Raw genomic sequence first — 17,804 nt, 5'->3', positions numbered from 1 at the left:
AAATTTTATGCAAGTTATACGAAGGTGCGGGCTATGTGATAGCATCTAGTTTATAACTCCCTAAAAAAGCTAAGATGCGGGTTATACGATGTGCGGGTTATATACCGGAAAATACGGTAGTACATTAATGTTAATGAAATCCTCGTAATTCAGCATTTTAAATTATAAAAATTCATGCTAAATGTTTTCGGCTTGATCAGGAAAATTTACCCCTGCGAGTGCTGAATCACACATAGATTACTATGTGTAAAGTCGAAAGTTTATGCATCTTTTTCTGCTGCAATATCAATAACCCTATTTTATCTTTCTTTTTTTTAAAGGAAAAACGTAATTATGGAAAAAAATTAAATAATATATAAATTTTAGGTAGCAGTAACCATTTTTTAGCTGTCCAAACAGCTGAATTTTTTACTCAGTGTTTTATGTATACAAATTTTTTTTGCTATTTCCTAAAAATCTGGTCCTTAAGACATAATAAAATAAAAAGCCCTTGCAGGTTAAAAGATTTTAATTTTGTTCCCTATAACTTTCAAGTTCGCTAGTAGCCTGTTTTGTACAGAACTTCTACACTGTTGTTCCATCATTTCAAATAAATAGGTATATATTATTACATGGTATTATCTTAAACTTGCATAATGTTTCATTTTTCTTTTTTTATATTCTTTTTAGAAATTAATACTAGCTGGGGCTTGCCATCACCAGATGTATTTCTACAGAATAACTGCATTAGCACCTTTTTTTGTTAGTTGCCCCCTTCTTCACAAAACATGTTTTCTCAACGCAACCCATCGTGAATCTTTAAAGTTTTAAAATTATATTAGAATTAAGGTCTCTCAACAATTTTATTTTGCAGAGTAAGTTTTTGTGACAGTGATAAAAGGTAACGCTACCCACTAACTACATTTAGCATAAGAAATATTGATTAAAAATTTTGTTGTAGCTAGCCAAACTGCATTTGGCTACTTTTACTCTTTAGCCAGATGTAGCTAACAAGCAAGCTAGGGAGCCACAACCCCAACATAAAAATAAATAATATACCAAACTTTAAAAGAATAAGAATAAATAAGGCTAGCCACAACTACCTGGCTTGAGCTGAATGCTGCCCTGAAATCTACGTTTGTAGCTAAAATCTTGAAATCGGTTTGTTTCAGATATACACATAGCTAGAAAACATGATGATCTTTTCATCTTAACATGTGAAAACATAGACACAACAAAGAGAATATTTTAAACGTTGATAGAACTTAAATTTAGGCAGTTAAATAATTATACTAACCCAGTGGGAAGCTTACTAATTTATTTTTAGCATCACATAGCATGTTTGTGATTGCCCAGTGGAGCTCTTACTGCTTCTTGTTTGCTAAGAAAATACATAATTCAAGTTTATTACTTTATTATTTCTATAAACAATAAAGAGTAAAGACGTTAATGGAACAACAACTTTCATCCTATAGAGTATTTGTTGGCGGATTGTTTCCTTCAGTTACAAAAGAAGATCTAAGGTAAAAATAGTTTTCATAATAAATAACTACTCTGTGAAAGTAATTACTACAGTCCTGGTCTTATTAGGTGCGCGATCGCGCCTCCGATTCTGCACGCTCCTGCAACAATGGAGCAGCGTTTTCAATCACGCACTAAAAGCACTTTAGTCATTTTAATAATGTGCACCTGAAATGTCTTTTATATAAAGTAATTATTTACTATTCTAATAATCAAAGAAAAAAATGACTTAAGGTTCCGAATTTGAATGAAAAACATGCGCGTTTAAAAATGTTATTAATTAAAAATGTTAAAATTATTCTTAGAAATTAAATACGTTGCTTGCATAATAACACCTGTTGTTCTTTTGGAATGTTACTGGCTTTTTATGTTTAGAGATGAATTAATTAGGTTAGGGCATCATTAGGTTGTATATTCCGGAAGTTGCCGATGGCGTGCTCCAAAAATGCTTGTCACTGGCACAGCTTAACATGAAACAAAACTGTACATGAGACTCAATTGTTGGAGTCTTCGCAGAACATCTCTTCTCACAAAACCGAGGGCAGGGCTGACTTATTGCCTACTGTGTCGTGTGGGAGACAGAACTTCTGGACTTCTTTTTAATACGATATACAATTTTTTCGATTATTATTACTAAATATATTTGATTTCTCTTTCCCCTTTTAAAAAGATTTTTTAAACTTTATTCAACATGTTTTTTCTTTCGTATTACATCACGAGAACATTCGTCCTAAAGCTGTATTAAGGTACAGGACACCTAACCTCTCCCATGTTCTGGTTATATTTAACTTGCATGGGTGCGCACTCTTCTCGCAGTATTCTCTGTGACGATGAAGGTCAGACTGACTTGTCGGTAATTTTTTTCTAATTTTAAGGCCTGATGAATCATTGATACAAAGTTTCGATACGAATTATACGAATTACGTATGGAAATTTTGAGACGGTCTTTTATTAAAGATGCAAATACATTCCATTACTCAGTAGGCCTCCCAGACGACCACACTTTTCATATGTGTTATCACGCGCCTCAAATTATGAAAACTGAATAATCACTCTCCTCAATTAAGTCAAGACGCATGAAATTTATCACGCACTGGCGACAATCAAGGCGAGTGAAGTATCACTCAGCTGCTAAAATTCATATGACCAGTACTATAGTTTAGTTTAAAAAGGCAACCGAGTCCTTGTTAGCATTGAAAATTAATGTGAACCCTTATACAACATAAGACAATGGCCAATGTTTCTATATACTAACCACAAGGTTGTAGGGGGCTCCATCCCCCACTACACATTTAGGCAAGAAGAACATAATGTGTGCACTCAAGTGAAAAAAGGCTCTTCTTTCCAAGTCATTGTCAGCAATTAAAACTTAAATTGTTTAATTTTTAGTGGAAAGTTTAAAAGTTTTGGAAATGTGACTGATGTAGTTGTTATACAGCGAAAAGATGATGAGGGTATGTATGCATTCCTCCTTGAATGGGACAAAACATCAACTTTAATAACCATCTGTTTATGTAATATGTGAATTGTAGTTGCAAACATGGATATTAGATCCAGGTTTGCAAAAACCATGCTTTTATTCTAAAATGAAATGAAATACAATGTGGTGGCCTAAAAATATAAATGCAATACTGACTGATACAGGCTGATACAGATGAGGATTGAGTGCATAAGCAAATGCAATGTTGTGAAATAATTGCATTTTAATAGTTTTATTTGTCAACAAGCTTAAAAATAAGCTGTATCCTAATTGTTCATCAGCGAATGTGCTAGAACATAAATTCAGATTTATTTCATTAATCTATCAATCCCCTTGCCTTAGCAGCCCAGGGACAGATTAATTCATTATATTATTTTGCATTCCAGGTCATGTTTCAAAGACGTTTGGTTATGTCAGTTTAGAAAGCACCTTGTCAAAGCTAAACAAATGTATGTATCTGTGAAATATGGAGTTATCAATAGACTTCCACTGACTGACTTACATTTCAAATGCAGTATTGAAAAAATACAAATAATTAAAGGTCTTGGCTTTTTATAAAAAAAATAAAAAGTAGTTCTCACTCTCCTTACAGGTTTTGCATTATTTGGTGGAACCAAATGGAAGGGACATAGCTTAAAGGTGCAATTGGCTAAAGAAGATTTTATGGCAAGGTAAACATTAAAAAATGATAATATTACAATTAGTTAACATTTTGATTTACCTATTTATTTTTTGACGACTTTTTATTTAGACTTGAGAAGGAGAGAAGTTATCCTGAGCAATTTATTAAAAAATCAAAAAGAAACCGTGTTGAACCAATGAAGAAATACGAGGAATTTGTGAGTAAATCATCTGCAATGAAAAGAGCAGTGCCAGGTACTCCTGTGCAGGGTGAAAAGGATTGGGTTGTTGGTAAATACGGCAGACCTCTTCCTGTTGTAGCAATACGGAAATGGGCTGGTCAAAAGCTTGTAAAAGTCGATCCTTCAAAACATTGCCATTGTCTTAAAAAGATTACTTTAAATGAAACTGAGTTCGAAGCTGATATTTCTGACCTAACGTGGACCCTGAATGATGACCAGGGTGATGACAGTATCATGAAAAATCAGAAAAGAAAAAAGAAGAAGGAGAAACACCACGATGTTGAAGAACATAAACGCTCCAAAAAGAAAAAAAGAGATTCTGATGTTGAGAACGAGTTTAAACATTGTCATAACGAATGCTCTTCAGTGAAACACAATACAAATGGCGAATTTCAAGAAAGCGTTTCTTCTGCAAAGAAAAATAAAAAAACGGATAAAGAAGACGTTACGCCAAAAACAAAAAATAAAATTGGGCTTAAAAATGCTGACCAAGAAACACCCAGTCAAAAAAAAGAAAACCTTAAAAGTTTTGGTGTTAAAAAAGATCCAATTAAAACCACAATGCTTCCATTAGATTCGATTTCCTTCAATGAAGAAAGTAACACAAAAGAAGATTCTCGAAATGTAGAGAAGGAATGTATTTTTACTGAGTCCATTGAAGTAGGGAAAAATGAAAGCAGTGACAGTGAAGATGTTCCCAATGATAATATTTTAAGCATGAGTATTGTGGAACAATTGCTTAACAGAAGCAAATCTAATTCAGTTAGAATCGAGGAAGTAGTACAGAAGTCGCCCACTCCACATATTTTACATCCCGGAAGTGACGACAATAACTCGGAATCAGAATATGAAAATGTTAATTTATTTGACTTTACTTTCGACAATTTAAAAAATAGTACTACACTTTACAGTTATGACGTCACGTCGAGTGTTGTGAAAAAAGATGATGATAGCTCTCAAAGTGAAAGTGAATCTTCTGATCAAAGTATTATTGTACAACAGAACAAAGTAGAAACTATAGGTAAAAGTGAAAAAACGAAATCCCAGAGCACAGAAGATAATGCGTCAGCTGACAGTGTTGATTCTAGTAGGACTACTCAAAAACAGAAGCCTGCTTCTCAAAGAAAGGAAATTAATCAACAACAAAAAATCTTGTCAGAAGAAGCTAGAATCAATTCACTGAAGCTGCGAGAACAAAAAAGTCTCCAAAACAAAGAAGCTGTACAAGCAGCGTTAAGAAGTATTGACACATCCTCCAATTCAGGCCTTAATCGAATTGTTTTTAGTGAAAGTGAAAGCGAAAGTGAAAGCGAGAATGTGGATCCATGCGGTATTTCTACACAGTCAACATTAATGAGCGATGGTAATTCTGATGAAGAGTCCTTTAAAAAGAATGTATGTTTGTTTACTTGTTTGCTTGCTTGCTTGTTTTGTTATGTTTTCTTTTCTTGTTTTACATGTTTGTTTATTTTTGTTTGTTGTTTGTTTGTTTTATTTTTGTTTGTTGTTTGTTTGTTTATTTTCGTTTGTTTGTTTATTTTTGTTTGTTGTTTGTTTGTTTGTTTTGTATGTTTGAAGGTTGTTTTACTTCTATTTTTGTGTTTATATTTCAGCTATTTGATGATAGTGAAAGTGAAGATGAGGAGTTTGGAGGAATTCAGTTAAAACCACAATTTCAAGGAGAGAAAGGTCAAAAGGTTAGTATAGAATGTTTTATTGGGATATTTTGGTAGACTATTTTTATTTTTAGTCATTCGTTTTAACATTGTATTACGTAGATGGAAATATTTCGTGCAAAATGAAAATATGGTAGTAGGTAGAAAGTGTATGAATAAGTATTGCAATAAAATATTTACGTTACTGCAAATAGAGCATTTTCAACTTTCTTAACTTCTCTTAGCTCTTCAAATTGCAACAACGCTTTGGTGGAGATGAACGTTTTCGACTTGATGAAAGGTTTGCTGAAAATGGTGAAGATAAACAGGCAGACAAAAACAATAATAGTGAAAACATGGATAGTTTGGATACGGACGATTTGCATCAAGAGAAACAAATGAATTTGAATGTTCTCGAGCAGGTCCTGGGTAAATCCTTGGATGAAAGTGGCGCAAAGCAGAAGAAAAACACAAGGTTAGTCTAATTACTATTCCGCCTGCGAGAATAGCATTGGCTTCCAACCTGTAGCTAACTAACCAACTATTTATGAATTTACAATTCTCCGAAGAAATATTCACTATTCATAAACATATTAAAAATAATGCCAAAATCAGGTCAATTTCTTTTTATTGGTTCTTATGTAAAAGTGTGTACTTCATCAATATATTGTGGCTGAACATTCTAAATCAGAAAATTTGTAAAATATAATCATTTATATCTACACACTTGATATAGTCTTGATGTAGCTTCTTTAAAACAAAGCAGACTGTATCAGTTCCAAAATATAGATATACTTATTTATGTGTTATTATTCGCTGCTCGAATTTTTCAATTTGACTTTTCTGGTTGATATTGCGAAGTTGGCTGTTGTGCTGCCTTTTGACAACTTAGTATGTCCAACAAAAGCAGGTCACCATAAATAACAAATCAACATATATTTTTTAATAGTGAACTCTCCACAATAAACGATGGGCTGTATTTCCCGTTATTTAAAATTGTTTCCTCAGATATTTATTTTAAAAATCGGTTTCAGGGTCCCAATTGAGTGCTTTACATTATGAAAGCAGGTTAACATCAACAACGTTTTGATAAGAAACTTCAAACATATTCGAAATGTTTCAAGAAAACATACAATCTATGTTGCACCAGCTTATAATGTAACTGACGATGACGTTGTCACTAAAGGTGTAGGCTGTTTTAAAAGCCTGACTTTAATAGATGCCCTTAAAAATTGATGAGTTTATTATGTTATTACTATCTCGCCTGCGAGCTTAGTATTGGTTTCCAACTTATACCTATGTCCCAAATGGTCAATTGCGACGTCATCAACGAGCTTTTTTTACGAGTTCACGTTACGACGCGTTAGCCAACTGAGCCATTATGCCTTGAATAAAAATATTTAGTTTGACGATTTAACAGCTAGTGAATTAACACAAAATGATTTATTGATGCGAAATACAAAAGTTTTTTAGAAATTTTTTTGCGAAATGATTCCTTTCAACGAAATAAAGTTGTGTTGTGTTTAAATTCTAAGAATAATCCTAATGAATTCCTCCATAATAAGGATTTCATAGGATTCTTTAAACGCTAATGTCGAGAAATGGCCTAAGTAAGTATCATAGCCATGCATCGTATCCCTCACGCCAGGAACAACTATAAATCAATTTTTAGGTTTTGTGAAATGACCCAGTTAATAAATGATGTGTAATGAACATTGACATGCGAGATAGTGCAGTGATGTGTAATTGACATTGACATGCAGCCCCTGCATCTTGTATTTTGTTTACTCCGCACTTCATATTTTTATTACAGAGACAAAACATTCGAACGATATGATCCCACCAGTGAGAATCACGAGAAGTTTGAAATTGCGAAAAAGAAAGAAACTGAACGACAGATAAATGATAGTGGCGATGAAGAAGAAGAAGATGAGGAGGAGGAGGAGAAGAAGAAGAAGGAAGGGGAGAAGAAAAATATGGAGCCAACGGTTTCCACTGAACAATTTTTTTCAGTTAATAAATCTTTGAAAGACCTTTTCAGTGGTTCGAAACAGGTAGAAAAAAAATTTAATGCTTGTTTCGATAAAGTTAAACTTTAGAGTGTTTACAATGGTTATTAAGTCCATTCTAATAACATTCTGTTTGAAATTTTTGGTAGGTTTTCTTCAAAAATTCCATTTCTCTCCTTACTGGGAAATCATCCTAAAAGGGAGTGAGGGCAATTTTGGTTACATTTGAGGGAGGTGTGCCCACATCTTCTATAATCACTTAAATAACCTAACATTTAGAACCAAGATTATTAATCTTCTTTGCTTATGTGATACATACAAATTTATTTATTTTGTTCTTTCAAAGCAAAATATCAAGTACATTTCATAACTCTTCATTTCATCATAAAATTTTCCTAATATTATATCCCTAAACATCCCAGATTCTTCGAAAGTCTTTTAAAAAAAGTAAAATTTTAAAGCTACCATCATGTGTTTATTCAGGAATCGTACAAAGCTGTTATTGGAATATTTTTGGTAAAATTTAAGAAGTGTATTTTGCGTAATTAGGGAACGTAAATATTATATTCCGCTAATGAGTATGAAATGCAAATCCCACATGCATGTGAATTCTAATTTTATTTTACTAAATTTTATTGAGAAGGTTTTAACAAACAAACACGCATTTCAGTTGTATGGTTTTTGCATTATATTGAAAAACTCAACCAAATGGGAACAAGCTTTTATCTTTTTTGTAAGTCGTGCAAGAAATCTTATTTTTAAGGAAAATTTCCATTCCTTTCTAATGTTTTTGTCCTAGGAAACATTTTCGTTTCTGAGTTCTGCTTCAAACATGGAAGAAAACGAGGTACAAGAAGAAGAAGAAATAGAAGAGGAGAAGAAAGTATCAACTAAAGAAGTGAGTTGGATGAAAGCACTTGATGAGGCTGCAAAAAATCCCGTTGATGAAGAAATGCAAGAAACTTTAGAAGAAACAGTAGAAGTAGATGAAACAGATGAAAAATGTGTTACTTTCTTCTTTACCAAAGATGATGAACGTTTCAAAATTGGTAATCTTGAATGTTGTTGATTTTTTTGCATGTTGTTGCTGATATATTTTATTGAATTGGTGAGAGATGATGGTGAGAGATGAGTAATGCTGTTTGTTTATTTTTACGTAGGAAAGGATTTTGTTCGAACAAACACAATAGAAGAAATTACCAGTCAATGGGAAGCCCTTCGAAAAAATTTATACGAAGTATGATTTAAATTTAAAGTGTGTATATGTTGATCAAGATCCGATAATATTTGTTATAATAATAATTACTACCACCGGGGCCCCACATGGACATTTTGAATTAAACGGTGTAAAAAAGTTTTCCAACGATTGCTTTTACTTTTGTGTTAATGGCGGTTTGCTGGGGGGGGGAGTTTAAATTTTTCTCGAGTCCAAAACAGAAGGTCAAAAATAAAATTAAACAGAATAAACTATTTTCGAAAATACTCTAAAGTCAGATTATGAGTTTAAAGTCATTTGCTACTTAAACCTATCCACGTGATGAATTTAACTTTTTGAGAAATAGTCAGGTGCAAGTTCCCTTTTGTCGCCAGTTATCAAAATAGATACATTAGGGTGCATTTTTAACGTATATTTTAAATGTAATTATAAGATGTGTCTATTTTCAGGACTCACGAAAAAAACATAAAGATGCTGTTCGGAGAATTCGAAAATTAAAAGATCGAAAGTTCACATCGACGTAAATTTTTAATTGAATTTTTTAATTTGTTATTTTTTTATATATTATATGAGGAAATAGAATGTGTCGATTAAACTTCTTTCATTCGTTGTCTGAATAAAAATTATACCATTTTTAAAAACTACATGTTTTAAGCTTTTTAGCGCTGAAAACCGCATGTCAAAAATCGCACGGGAAGTGAGTTTACTCGCAACATACATTACCGCGTGTTTTCAAAAAACCTCAGGCGTGCTGCTGTACAGTGCGCGAAAAGGATACCCGCAAGTTAACAAACCTCGTAAATTTCTCTTTACAAAATGATAAAAAAGAAACTCTAGGGATGTAAAAGTGGAACCGATTTTCATTACACGTTTGGCTCAGTCAGGTCCATGTAACTAAAGAGCTGTGTTTTTTTTTTTGAAACAGTACGTAAGCAAATTGTTGAAAAAATGTTACCACTGGCAATCCCATAGTACACTATCTGGCAATGCATTGCCGGATGCAGGTGTTTAACCTGTCTAAAACAATTGATGGACTTATGCACCATCAACATGACTTTTCGCTAGAACCACTTCCTTAGCTCGAGAACCAGTTTGCAACGACATCAAGAAGAAATTATCACATGTTCAAATCTTAAAAAATGACACTGCATTTTTAAAAGACTCAGCTGTCCGCCTAAAGATCTGCATTTGACAGCTGACATAATTTATACCTTATACGTGAAAAAGTTTTTTAAAAAAATTACTTAACACATTTTTAACGTCAAATATTAACAACATTAAAAAGAGATAATCGTTTTTTAACTCAACTTGTATATCCTGAACACACGCACTGTTTCCAATGCTTGAAAAGCGTTATTGAGTTAATGTTTAAGATGAAAATTTCCTGACCGCCGATGGGAGGTGCGCGTACCACAATTTCCGAATGCGTATAAATATAGATCCTTTAAAATGCTTCTTAATCGTCTTGCAAGATAATATGGAGTCGAAATTTTCTTCTCGATGTTACAAGAATCCAACACAAACAATTCAATGCCTGGCAGTAAATCTATTTATTATTAAACAGCAACCTTGTCCTTAGAGCCTTAAATATTCTTCTCATTGTTGATGGTGTTATAGCGAAAAAATTGCAAATAACCTATGTAAAATAGTGTTTACACATATACCAAACAAAGGATAGCTTCAGGTGTGTTTATTACAGGGGGTAGGGCGGAGTAGCATTGGTTATTCGAGCGTTTGAAATACATATTGTATTTGACTGCAACCTTGCGTGTGAGTGTACTGCTATTTTTTGTTTACGTAGAAAAAGTTTCCTGTTGATGTCTGAGAGAATAGAAGGAGTGCTTTTTGGTAAAACTTCCTGTTCGTGGTTGAGCATTGCGCAACAAAATTACCAGGACTGTTATCGTACAAACTTTACCAACAGTATTGTATAGTGAATAAAGCAACCTAGTTTTCAGGGTTTTTGTCTTGTTGATCTTCATAATAACGACTTAGTGTGCCACAAGACTCTGGGACGAAGTTGTGAAAAAAGTGCTTACCCGAATTTCATCTTATTGTTGATTCAACCAAACATAATACATTAAAGTGATCGTATTTTTACAAGCAAAAGGGGAACGAGAAATTTAAAGCAACATTTTCTTTCCTTTCTAGAGCAAACACAATATTTTTTGTGGTACTGTCAGTTGTGTGTTTATGTTCTCCATCAGCTAATCAAGATGGAGGTATGATGCGGGTTAGTGTTTGTGTATTTGTGCGTCACAATACTCTTCCGTGAATGTTTTTATTTCGTCTGTTGCACAGACTAAATTTTGCTTATAAGCCGTAACAGTTTATATCGATTCTTAAATAGCAGCCTCGTTCTAGAGTTTCGAAAAAAAAGAAAGTACTGGGCACTAGACTGGCCGGTATTTTAAGGTATTTATTTTTAACAAACTAGTTCCCACTTCGCAGCATTTGTTATTTATTATTATATTATTACTTAAATTAAAAATTTCGTGCGTGGTTTAGCCCGTGAAAAATCCACGGAGATTTGTCTGTTGATTTCGTGTGGGGTTTAGCACCACTCTGTTTTGGGTGACAGACAGAAAATAGCTATTATTATAAAGACTAGTCGGTGGCCTGCGCATAAATCCATTTCGTGCTTTCGTAACACGACTTTTAAATCGCGAACAATGAGACAGACGGAATTTGGCTATTGTTAAAGAGATAAACTTTCAAATGCGAATTGATGCTTATGCCTTACATTAATTTCGTCTTATCGTCAATTTTATTTTTATTTATCCATCTAATCCCGCGGTATCAAAATTTTTTTTTCTCTTTAAAGAAATTTTAATTCTTTCCAGCCATAAAAATACACTTGTCCCATTTTAATCTAACTAGCTTATAAACTTCATGACAAAATCGTCAACCTCGTCCACAGGACTTGTTAGGCGCCCAAATATAAAAAGCCTAATAAGTCCTTGGGACGAGGTTGCAAAGTTGTAACAGGTATAATAAATATTTTTTTGAAAAATTCATTTATATTCTTGTGTTCAATGTATTTACAATATATATATTTAAAAGTTTTTCTACATTAAATACACCAAATATAAATAATAATTAACAAATATAACTTATTTAAAGAAAAATAATATTTTGTACAAAACATATTCGGACCTGTTAGGACCAAATTTGCTTCAGTTTTTTTCTTTGCGCTTTTATAATGGAATCCGACATGACATCATTTGAATGTAGCGCTGCGGCGATTGGTTTTTTTGTTTTACACTTGTATATGCACTGATGGAGATTATGATAACAAATAAACTTCTCCCAAAAAGAACGAATAGCATCTAAGCAAATATCGTATTCTCCGTTACATAAACTGCGACACGTGAAATCTTTCGATTGGATCGATCCGACATCGTTTAATTCTTTACTTTGCGTGGGAGCTGATGCAACAAGATGTGTGCTAATCGATAGAGCGAATAACAGTGTAAAAGTGTATAGCTTAAACATCTTGTAGAATAAATCCTAAAAAAGAAAGAAATATTTTTATATTACAGAAATAAAACGAATACAAGCTTAATCCCATTATTTCTACGAACCCTCAAAAATCATTCAACTTGAAGTTTTTGAAAATAAAAATATCAGAATACTAAGAACCTGTTTCCGATTCAAGCTTCTCTTTAAGATAACAAGTATAGCATTAAGAGGTTTTCTTTATATATACCATTTAATTGGTGCTTATAAAATGTGAACAATTTTAATGTGACTTCGTAATAATTAGATTCCTAGTAGTTCTCGTTGTGACGTGCTTCTAAGGCACCTCTTAAATCCGACTTATATAACGGTTTGGATGTATCAAGCTCCTTTTGTATCCCTCCGCCAAAAACTGTTATTATATATATATTAGTGTTATTAGTGTGACGAGACGTGGATAAATGATATGGCTAGGAAAAACATTTTTTATAACGCGCTGAGAAATTGCTTAGTATGAATGGAATGCGCAGAGAAATTTTCATTAATGTGAATAAAAAGTGTTTCATGATGACACAACTAATTATATGAAGCAAATCTAATACCTGAGTTGTTGAGATGCTTCTTCGTTGAGCTCTAGTAGATTTTTAAAAGCTACATCGAGCATGTGTCGTATTTATATGCTCTGAGAGCGCAAATAATGAAAGTTCCTTATTAGGATAAACTCATGTAAACGTCATATGTTGTTTTTCATTTTAATTAATAATAATATTTTGCTGACTCTTTTAAAATAAAAGCTCTCCTTCACGGTTGTCACTCCAATGAGGCCGTAATGTGAAGGATAATGACAAGTTTCAAATTTCTATTCTATTTTTACTACAAATAACATTCTAAGTTTACTTTTGTATTTAACAGAGATTTTTATCCGCCAAATACTGTCATGATGTTCAAAATTCGTGTTTTTTTTTTCTGTCCAAGATGATTCATTCAATACATAAAACTGAATATAGTGTGGGTTTTCCACGTGCAAGCAACGATCAATGAAAGCACTTCACATTCTTACTTTTGCTTACATAGAAACACAAATATTTATAACTGAAAAAGCGTGGTTATTTCTACCGGTGGACATTTTTTAACCGTTCTGTATTTTATCAAATTTGGAACGTTACATGAAACGAAGAGCTGACTAAGTTTCAATGTATTGACCTAAATGTTTAGGTTCATAACACGAGTTTTCAAGGATCTACTATGATGGAACCGAAGCGAATATTTTTCAAGTATGGTGTGGCGTTGTTAAAATTTTTGTACAGTAAAACATCAACATAAAGCTATACGGAAGCGCTAACTTCAAAACATTCTTAATCGTATGATACTTAAAACATTCGTCGTCATGCATTCCGCGTTCTGTGAATTTTTTACTCATTTGTTTACGAAAATTTGTCATAAAGGAAAAATTTTGTTCACCTTGACATGAATTTTAAACAAACAAAGTAGAGTGAGCTTAAATGCCTATGTTAAGAAAAAAAAACATGCTTAAAGTGATCATGATCGACTGATTGCTCACTTAATGACAGTAATTTAACAACCTCGGACACCCGTCATTTCCTGCGTGAAAACAGATCTTAGAATTGCACTTTGAGAAAGCAAAAGCCGAAAAATTACTTCTTGTTTCGGAACAGACTTTCGCAACTTCTTCTCCTGTTCTGCAAAAGTGGTTATTAACTGTTAAAACATATTTTTGACAACTTCCATGCATGGAACTAAGTGGAAAACTTATTCTGACAGCTACACTTCATTACAATAACATTTTTAAAAATAAATTAAAAACAATGGAAGGAAGGCCGAAATTTGTTGTAATTTTGTAAAATTTGTGTATGCTTGATTCTAGGTCGTAAGAAGAAAATAATAAGAACAACTTCAGGCTGGACACGCGACTATGCAATAGATTTTAGAAGTGTTTGCTTTTCTTTGGTTTCAGGATTTTAAAAAATAAACACTAAGAGGGAGAGTGTATCATATTAATGCACGCAAAAAAAAGTATTTCAAAACAAGGAACCGATATTTATGTTAAAGAAAATAATAAAAAGCTAGCTAAACATGCACGAATCATGTGAATTTGTGTTGAGGTTGGGTTGAAAATATCTAAAGACAAACCAAAAAGTAAAATTTTCCATCCTGGTGTTAAAAATGTCAACAGGTTTGCGGACAAAATTGGGGTGATTAATGAGGAAAATAAAGGGCGAAGGGTATATAGAAATATGAATTGGAGATATACGTATTCTTCAATTGATTTCTACACACGTTACAACAAGTGACTCCGCTCGAAAGGGCAAAAGTTAAATTTGAGAAAAAAAAATAGAAAGTTTAAAAAAAAGTTAATTTTTTAAGATTGTGACTTAACAAGAAACTGACCTTTTTCACTGAAAACAATTTTTATTGCTTCAAATAAATTTAACGTCGACTCTTAAGTATTTTTAGTACCTTGAATCATTCTATCCCTGGCACGTACACACATAAAATAATTTTTTTGCTATAATCTCTAGGGCTCAAAAACACACATTTTGGAATCATTTAGCATCAAATAAAAAAAACCTGCTTCTTTCCTGCAAATTGACATTTTATGTTGTATCCAAAGATAGCTCTATGAAGATGTTGTTTGCTGTGAAAAACATTTATCTTGAAAGTGGCAGAATGAGGTCAATGTGGGAGTTTAAGGTATTCGAGATGCAGAAATGTTGATCAGCTGCAAACAAAACAACAAAGCAAACAAACGTCGCATTTATTAATCTGTGACTCATCCCCACGGCCTTATTTTGGGTGGTATGTGTCTGGAGACACGATGGAAATAAATTGGGTGATTGTTAGAAAAAGGGGAAAGCTTTTATCCGATTGAATTTCCCTTACAACAATGGATTACTGTGTCAGCATCGATTCAACGAGAAGTTTCGTTATCATTTAAAATTTCATCCGAAATAAGTCGTTTTAGTTTCCAGATATCAAAGAAAAACAATACGTGGGGAAGGAGAAAGCTAAAGATGGTAGACTTCCCTCTTGCATCCCTTCTAAGCTGCAATTTATATTTTTTCATAGTAACAGTTGGATACTATAGGATGGGTATTACCATCCTGTAAAATTTGTTCTTAAAGTAAATAGCAAAGATAAAAAAGGTCTACACACGTCACAGAATAAAACTTTTACAATAAAACCATTTGTTACTTAATTAGCCAGGCACGGCTTCACTGAAGAAATCTGGACACACGATTTTTAGTCTACCCGTACTGTCATTGATAAAACACCAAAACTTGACTTTAATAAAACACCTAAAAAAGAATCGATAGGGAACATATACAACGGCTAAATACAGATGGCTTCAAATTTAAATAGTGTCTTTTTGAATTTGTTTACAGAGAGACCCAGGAACACTAAAATTTCGTTCATTATCTCGTTGTTAGTTTGCGCTCCTTCTGCATACAAAAAATTTCAAATTTTCATGATCGGTAGATTTTCATTTAAACAGAGCCTTAAATAATTCTTAGATACCTCTTGGATATCTACAATTGTCGCAAACGATCCACGCGCATCCACTCTCCGCCCCAGGTATTTTTAATTAAGAATGTTTAGCTCACAAGTGATACGAACAACGCGAATTATTTTGATTTGCCTTATATGCGTACATATGTGCATACACTTTTGATCGCTATTTTGTTTGCTAGTTTGTTGTTTGTTTTCTGCATCCTTCAGTACTTTTATTTAGCTAAGTTTTAGCGGAACTGAAAAATAAATAAACAAATTAATGATATGACGTCTTACATAAATGCTTAACACTTCAATCCAACTCGCAGTCTTTTTTACTAAGTACGTTTGGCGCCCTTTTATTTTCTTTCTTTGGCATAGTTGTCAACTATTTTGACGGATTGAAAGTCTTTTGTATTTTTTATGTAAGGCAATTATTGTGTGTTTTATATAGAATTTCTTCTCCATTAGCGAAGTAAATTTTGAATAAAGTTTCTAAAAGTAAAAGTTCTTTTTAATTATGATAGTTGGTAATTAGAGAGTTAGAGATAAAAATCAGTATCTAGCCTTTCATTGCAATAGTCTGTTTAATTAAAATAAAAATAGGATATTACATTGTCGTGAACTTGATCATATCTCGTTTAATTATAACATTTTTGGCTTCGGAAGTTGTTTTGCTTGCTCGTGCGCTGATGACGTTTTAAATTTAGCATGTCTCTAAGCCTAGCCTAGTTTAACCTTGTAATTGACGTTATTACTTTGTTTATACCGTTTTTATCTGTCGATTTCCTTTCCTATTATAATAAGAAAAATCAAGGTAGTTGGAATCAGGCTGTTGTACAGTTTTTTTTCTGAGCTGTAAATAACCATGGCAACATGGAAAATAAAAATATTACATAATGTTGATCCTGTGTGTTTGTTTACAAGTACTCTTGGATATTGTTGTCACTTAAGATGACAGTTTATTGACAAGGCTGTCAATAATGACTGTACTTTAGTTGACTATTTATAAAATCATGATCACAATTTCAACGCCTGCAAAATACTGTGGACAGATTTTTTGACTTATAAGTAATATTTTCTACAGTTTCGTACAGTAATTTTTGAACAATTCGACAATTTGTGGTTATTCTTCATCACTTTCTATTTTAAAAAAAAGCTTGCCGGATTTTTTTTGTATCTTAACTAACACATTTTTGGGCCTAAAAATGGCGTCCATTATCAGTGAGGTATTTTTGATATGGGGGAAGGTTTAGTGGCTAAGGAGGACTTACTCATTTTTAACCTTTATATAGTAAAATAATTTGCCTAAAAAAATCCCACAAAGAAGGAGTATTTTAAAAGAAATTATTTTCTCCTTTTCCCTAAAAAATTATCCTTGAAGATAATATTAGAGGCACTAAAGCACCTTCACCACTCCTTGGTCATTAACGCAATACTTATGTTACCAACTATTGTCTTGACGTGTTATAACCATTTACGATATTTATATGGAGTGGGAACAGTGTAGCCATATTATACATTCTTCACGCATTGCTAACAACTTGTGCACCGCCTTTTGCATGTTGCTATGGCAGCAATTAGTCATTTTAAGGGTTGGGAAATGCAAATGAAAATATATATGGATGTTTTTGCCATAAAAAGAATTTTTAAATTTGGGATGCCTGTAAAATAGTGCATATGTTCTCTTTTCTTGGTAGAGTTCGTTATTCAATAGTCGTTTAAAATTTATAGAAAAAATATGTTATAGCCAAATACTTCTTCGTAAGCTTGGCCACATAAGGAAATATATGCCCAAAACATTCATTGCCAAAATAGAAGGGAGAAGTTTTGTGTTACTCCTATATCAAAAGGATATTACAAAGATTACATTTTTCTTCTTGTATATTTGTGTATACTTTTGCAACGTTGCTATTTATTTGCGTCAAACATTCAAATAGTTCCGCACGGAACACACAAATAAAATCATCAAGTACTCCATTTGAAGAGGAAAACAAGTTACACAACAAGCATTCCATGAAGGTATGATGTGTAGCGTTGTTTTTCCTGTAATGGCGTGAGTGTCTAAGCCGTTTCGGTTTCTTTATAAAAAATTAAGATAATAATGTATTA

The 17,804-nt window shown here is 32.8% G+C and overlaps 1 protein-coding gene and 1 long non-coding RNA gene across 2 annotated transcripts; one reads left to right on the top strand and one right to left on the bottom strand.

Moving 5' to 3' along the window:
- Window positions 1–1,415: 1,415 nt before the first annotated feature.
- Window positions 1,416–9,318, top strand: LOC130654246 (nucleolar protein 8-like). Its single transcript, XM_057456794.1, has 11 exons — window positions 1,416–1,502; window positions 2,890–2,954; window positions 3,367–3,429; window positions 3,573–3,651; window positions 3,732–5,238; window positions 5,457–5,540; window positions 5,744–5,973; window positions 7,312–7,552; window positions 8,307–8,556; window positions 8,668–8,744; window positions 9,173–9,318. Exons 1-11 carry the CDS (start codon window positions 1,429–1,431, stop codon window positions 9,245–9,247), a joined length of 2,745 nt encoding a protein of 914 aa, XP_057312777.1. The 5' UTR covers window positions 1,416–1,428; the 3' UTR covers window positions 9,248–9,318.
- A 2,207-nt stretch (window positions 9,319–11,525) lies between these two features.
- Window positions 11,526–14,361, bottom strand: LOC130654249 (uncharacterized). Its single transcript, XR_008984379.1, has 2 exons — window positions 12,785–14,361; window positions 11,526–12,233 (listed from the first exon to the last, which is right to left on the bottom strand). It is a non-coding gene; the product is annotated as an uncharacterized LOC130654249 (long non-coding RNA).
- Window positions 14,362–17,804: the final 3,443 nt, after the last annotated feature.

The sequence above is a fragment of the Hydractinia symbiolongicarpus genome, chromosome 8 (assembly GCF_029227915.1).
Source record: "Hydractinia symbiolongicarpus strain clone_291-10 chromosome 8, HSymV2.1, whole genome shotgun sequence".
NCBI classification, from domain to species: Eukaryota; Metazoa; Cnidaria; class Hydrozoa; order Anthoathecata; family Hydractiniidae; genus Hydractinia; species Hydractinia symbiolongicarpus.
The sequence above is the reverse complement of the archived record's forward strand: the minus strand, read 5'-3'. Positions and strand labels throughout refer to the sequence as shown.

What these genes read in the sequence shown, in the direction of transcription:
- LOC130654246 (XM_057456794.1), top strand. Translation starts at nt 1,429, where the DNA reads ATGGAACAACAACTTTCATCCTATAGAGTATTTGTTGGCGGATTGTTT. An exon ending in GTTACAAAAGAAGATCTAAG is followed by an intron (nt 1,503 to 2,889) that starts GTAAAAATAGTT and finishes TTTAATTTTTAG; the next exon opens with TGGAAAGTTTAAAAGTTTTG. An exon ending in AAAGAAGATTTTATGGCAAG is followed by an intron (nt 3,652 to 3,731) that starts GTAAACATTAAA and finishes CTTTTTATTTAG; the next exon opens with ACTTGAGAAGGAGAGAAGTT.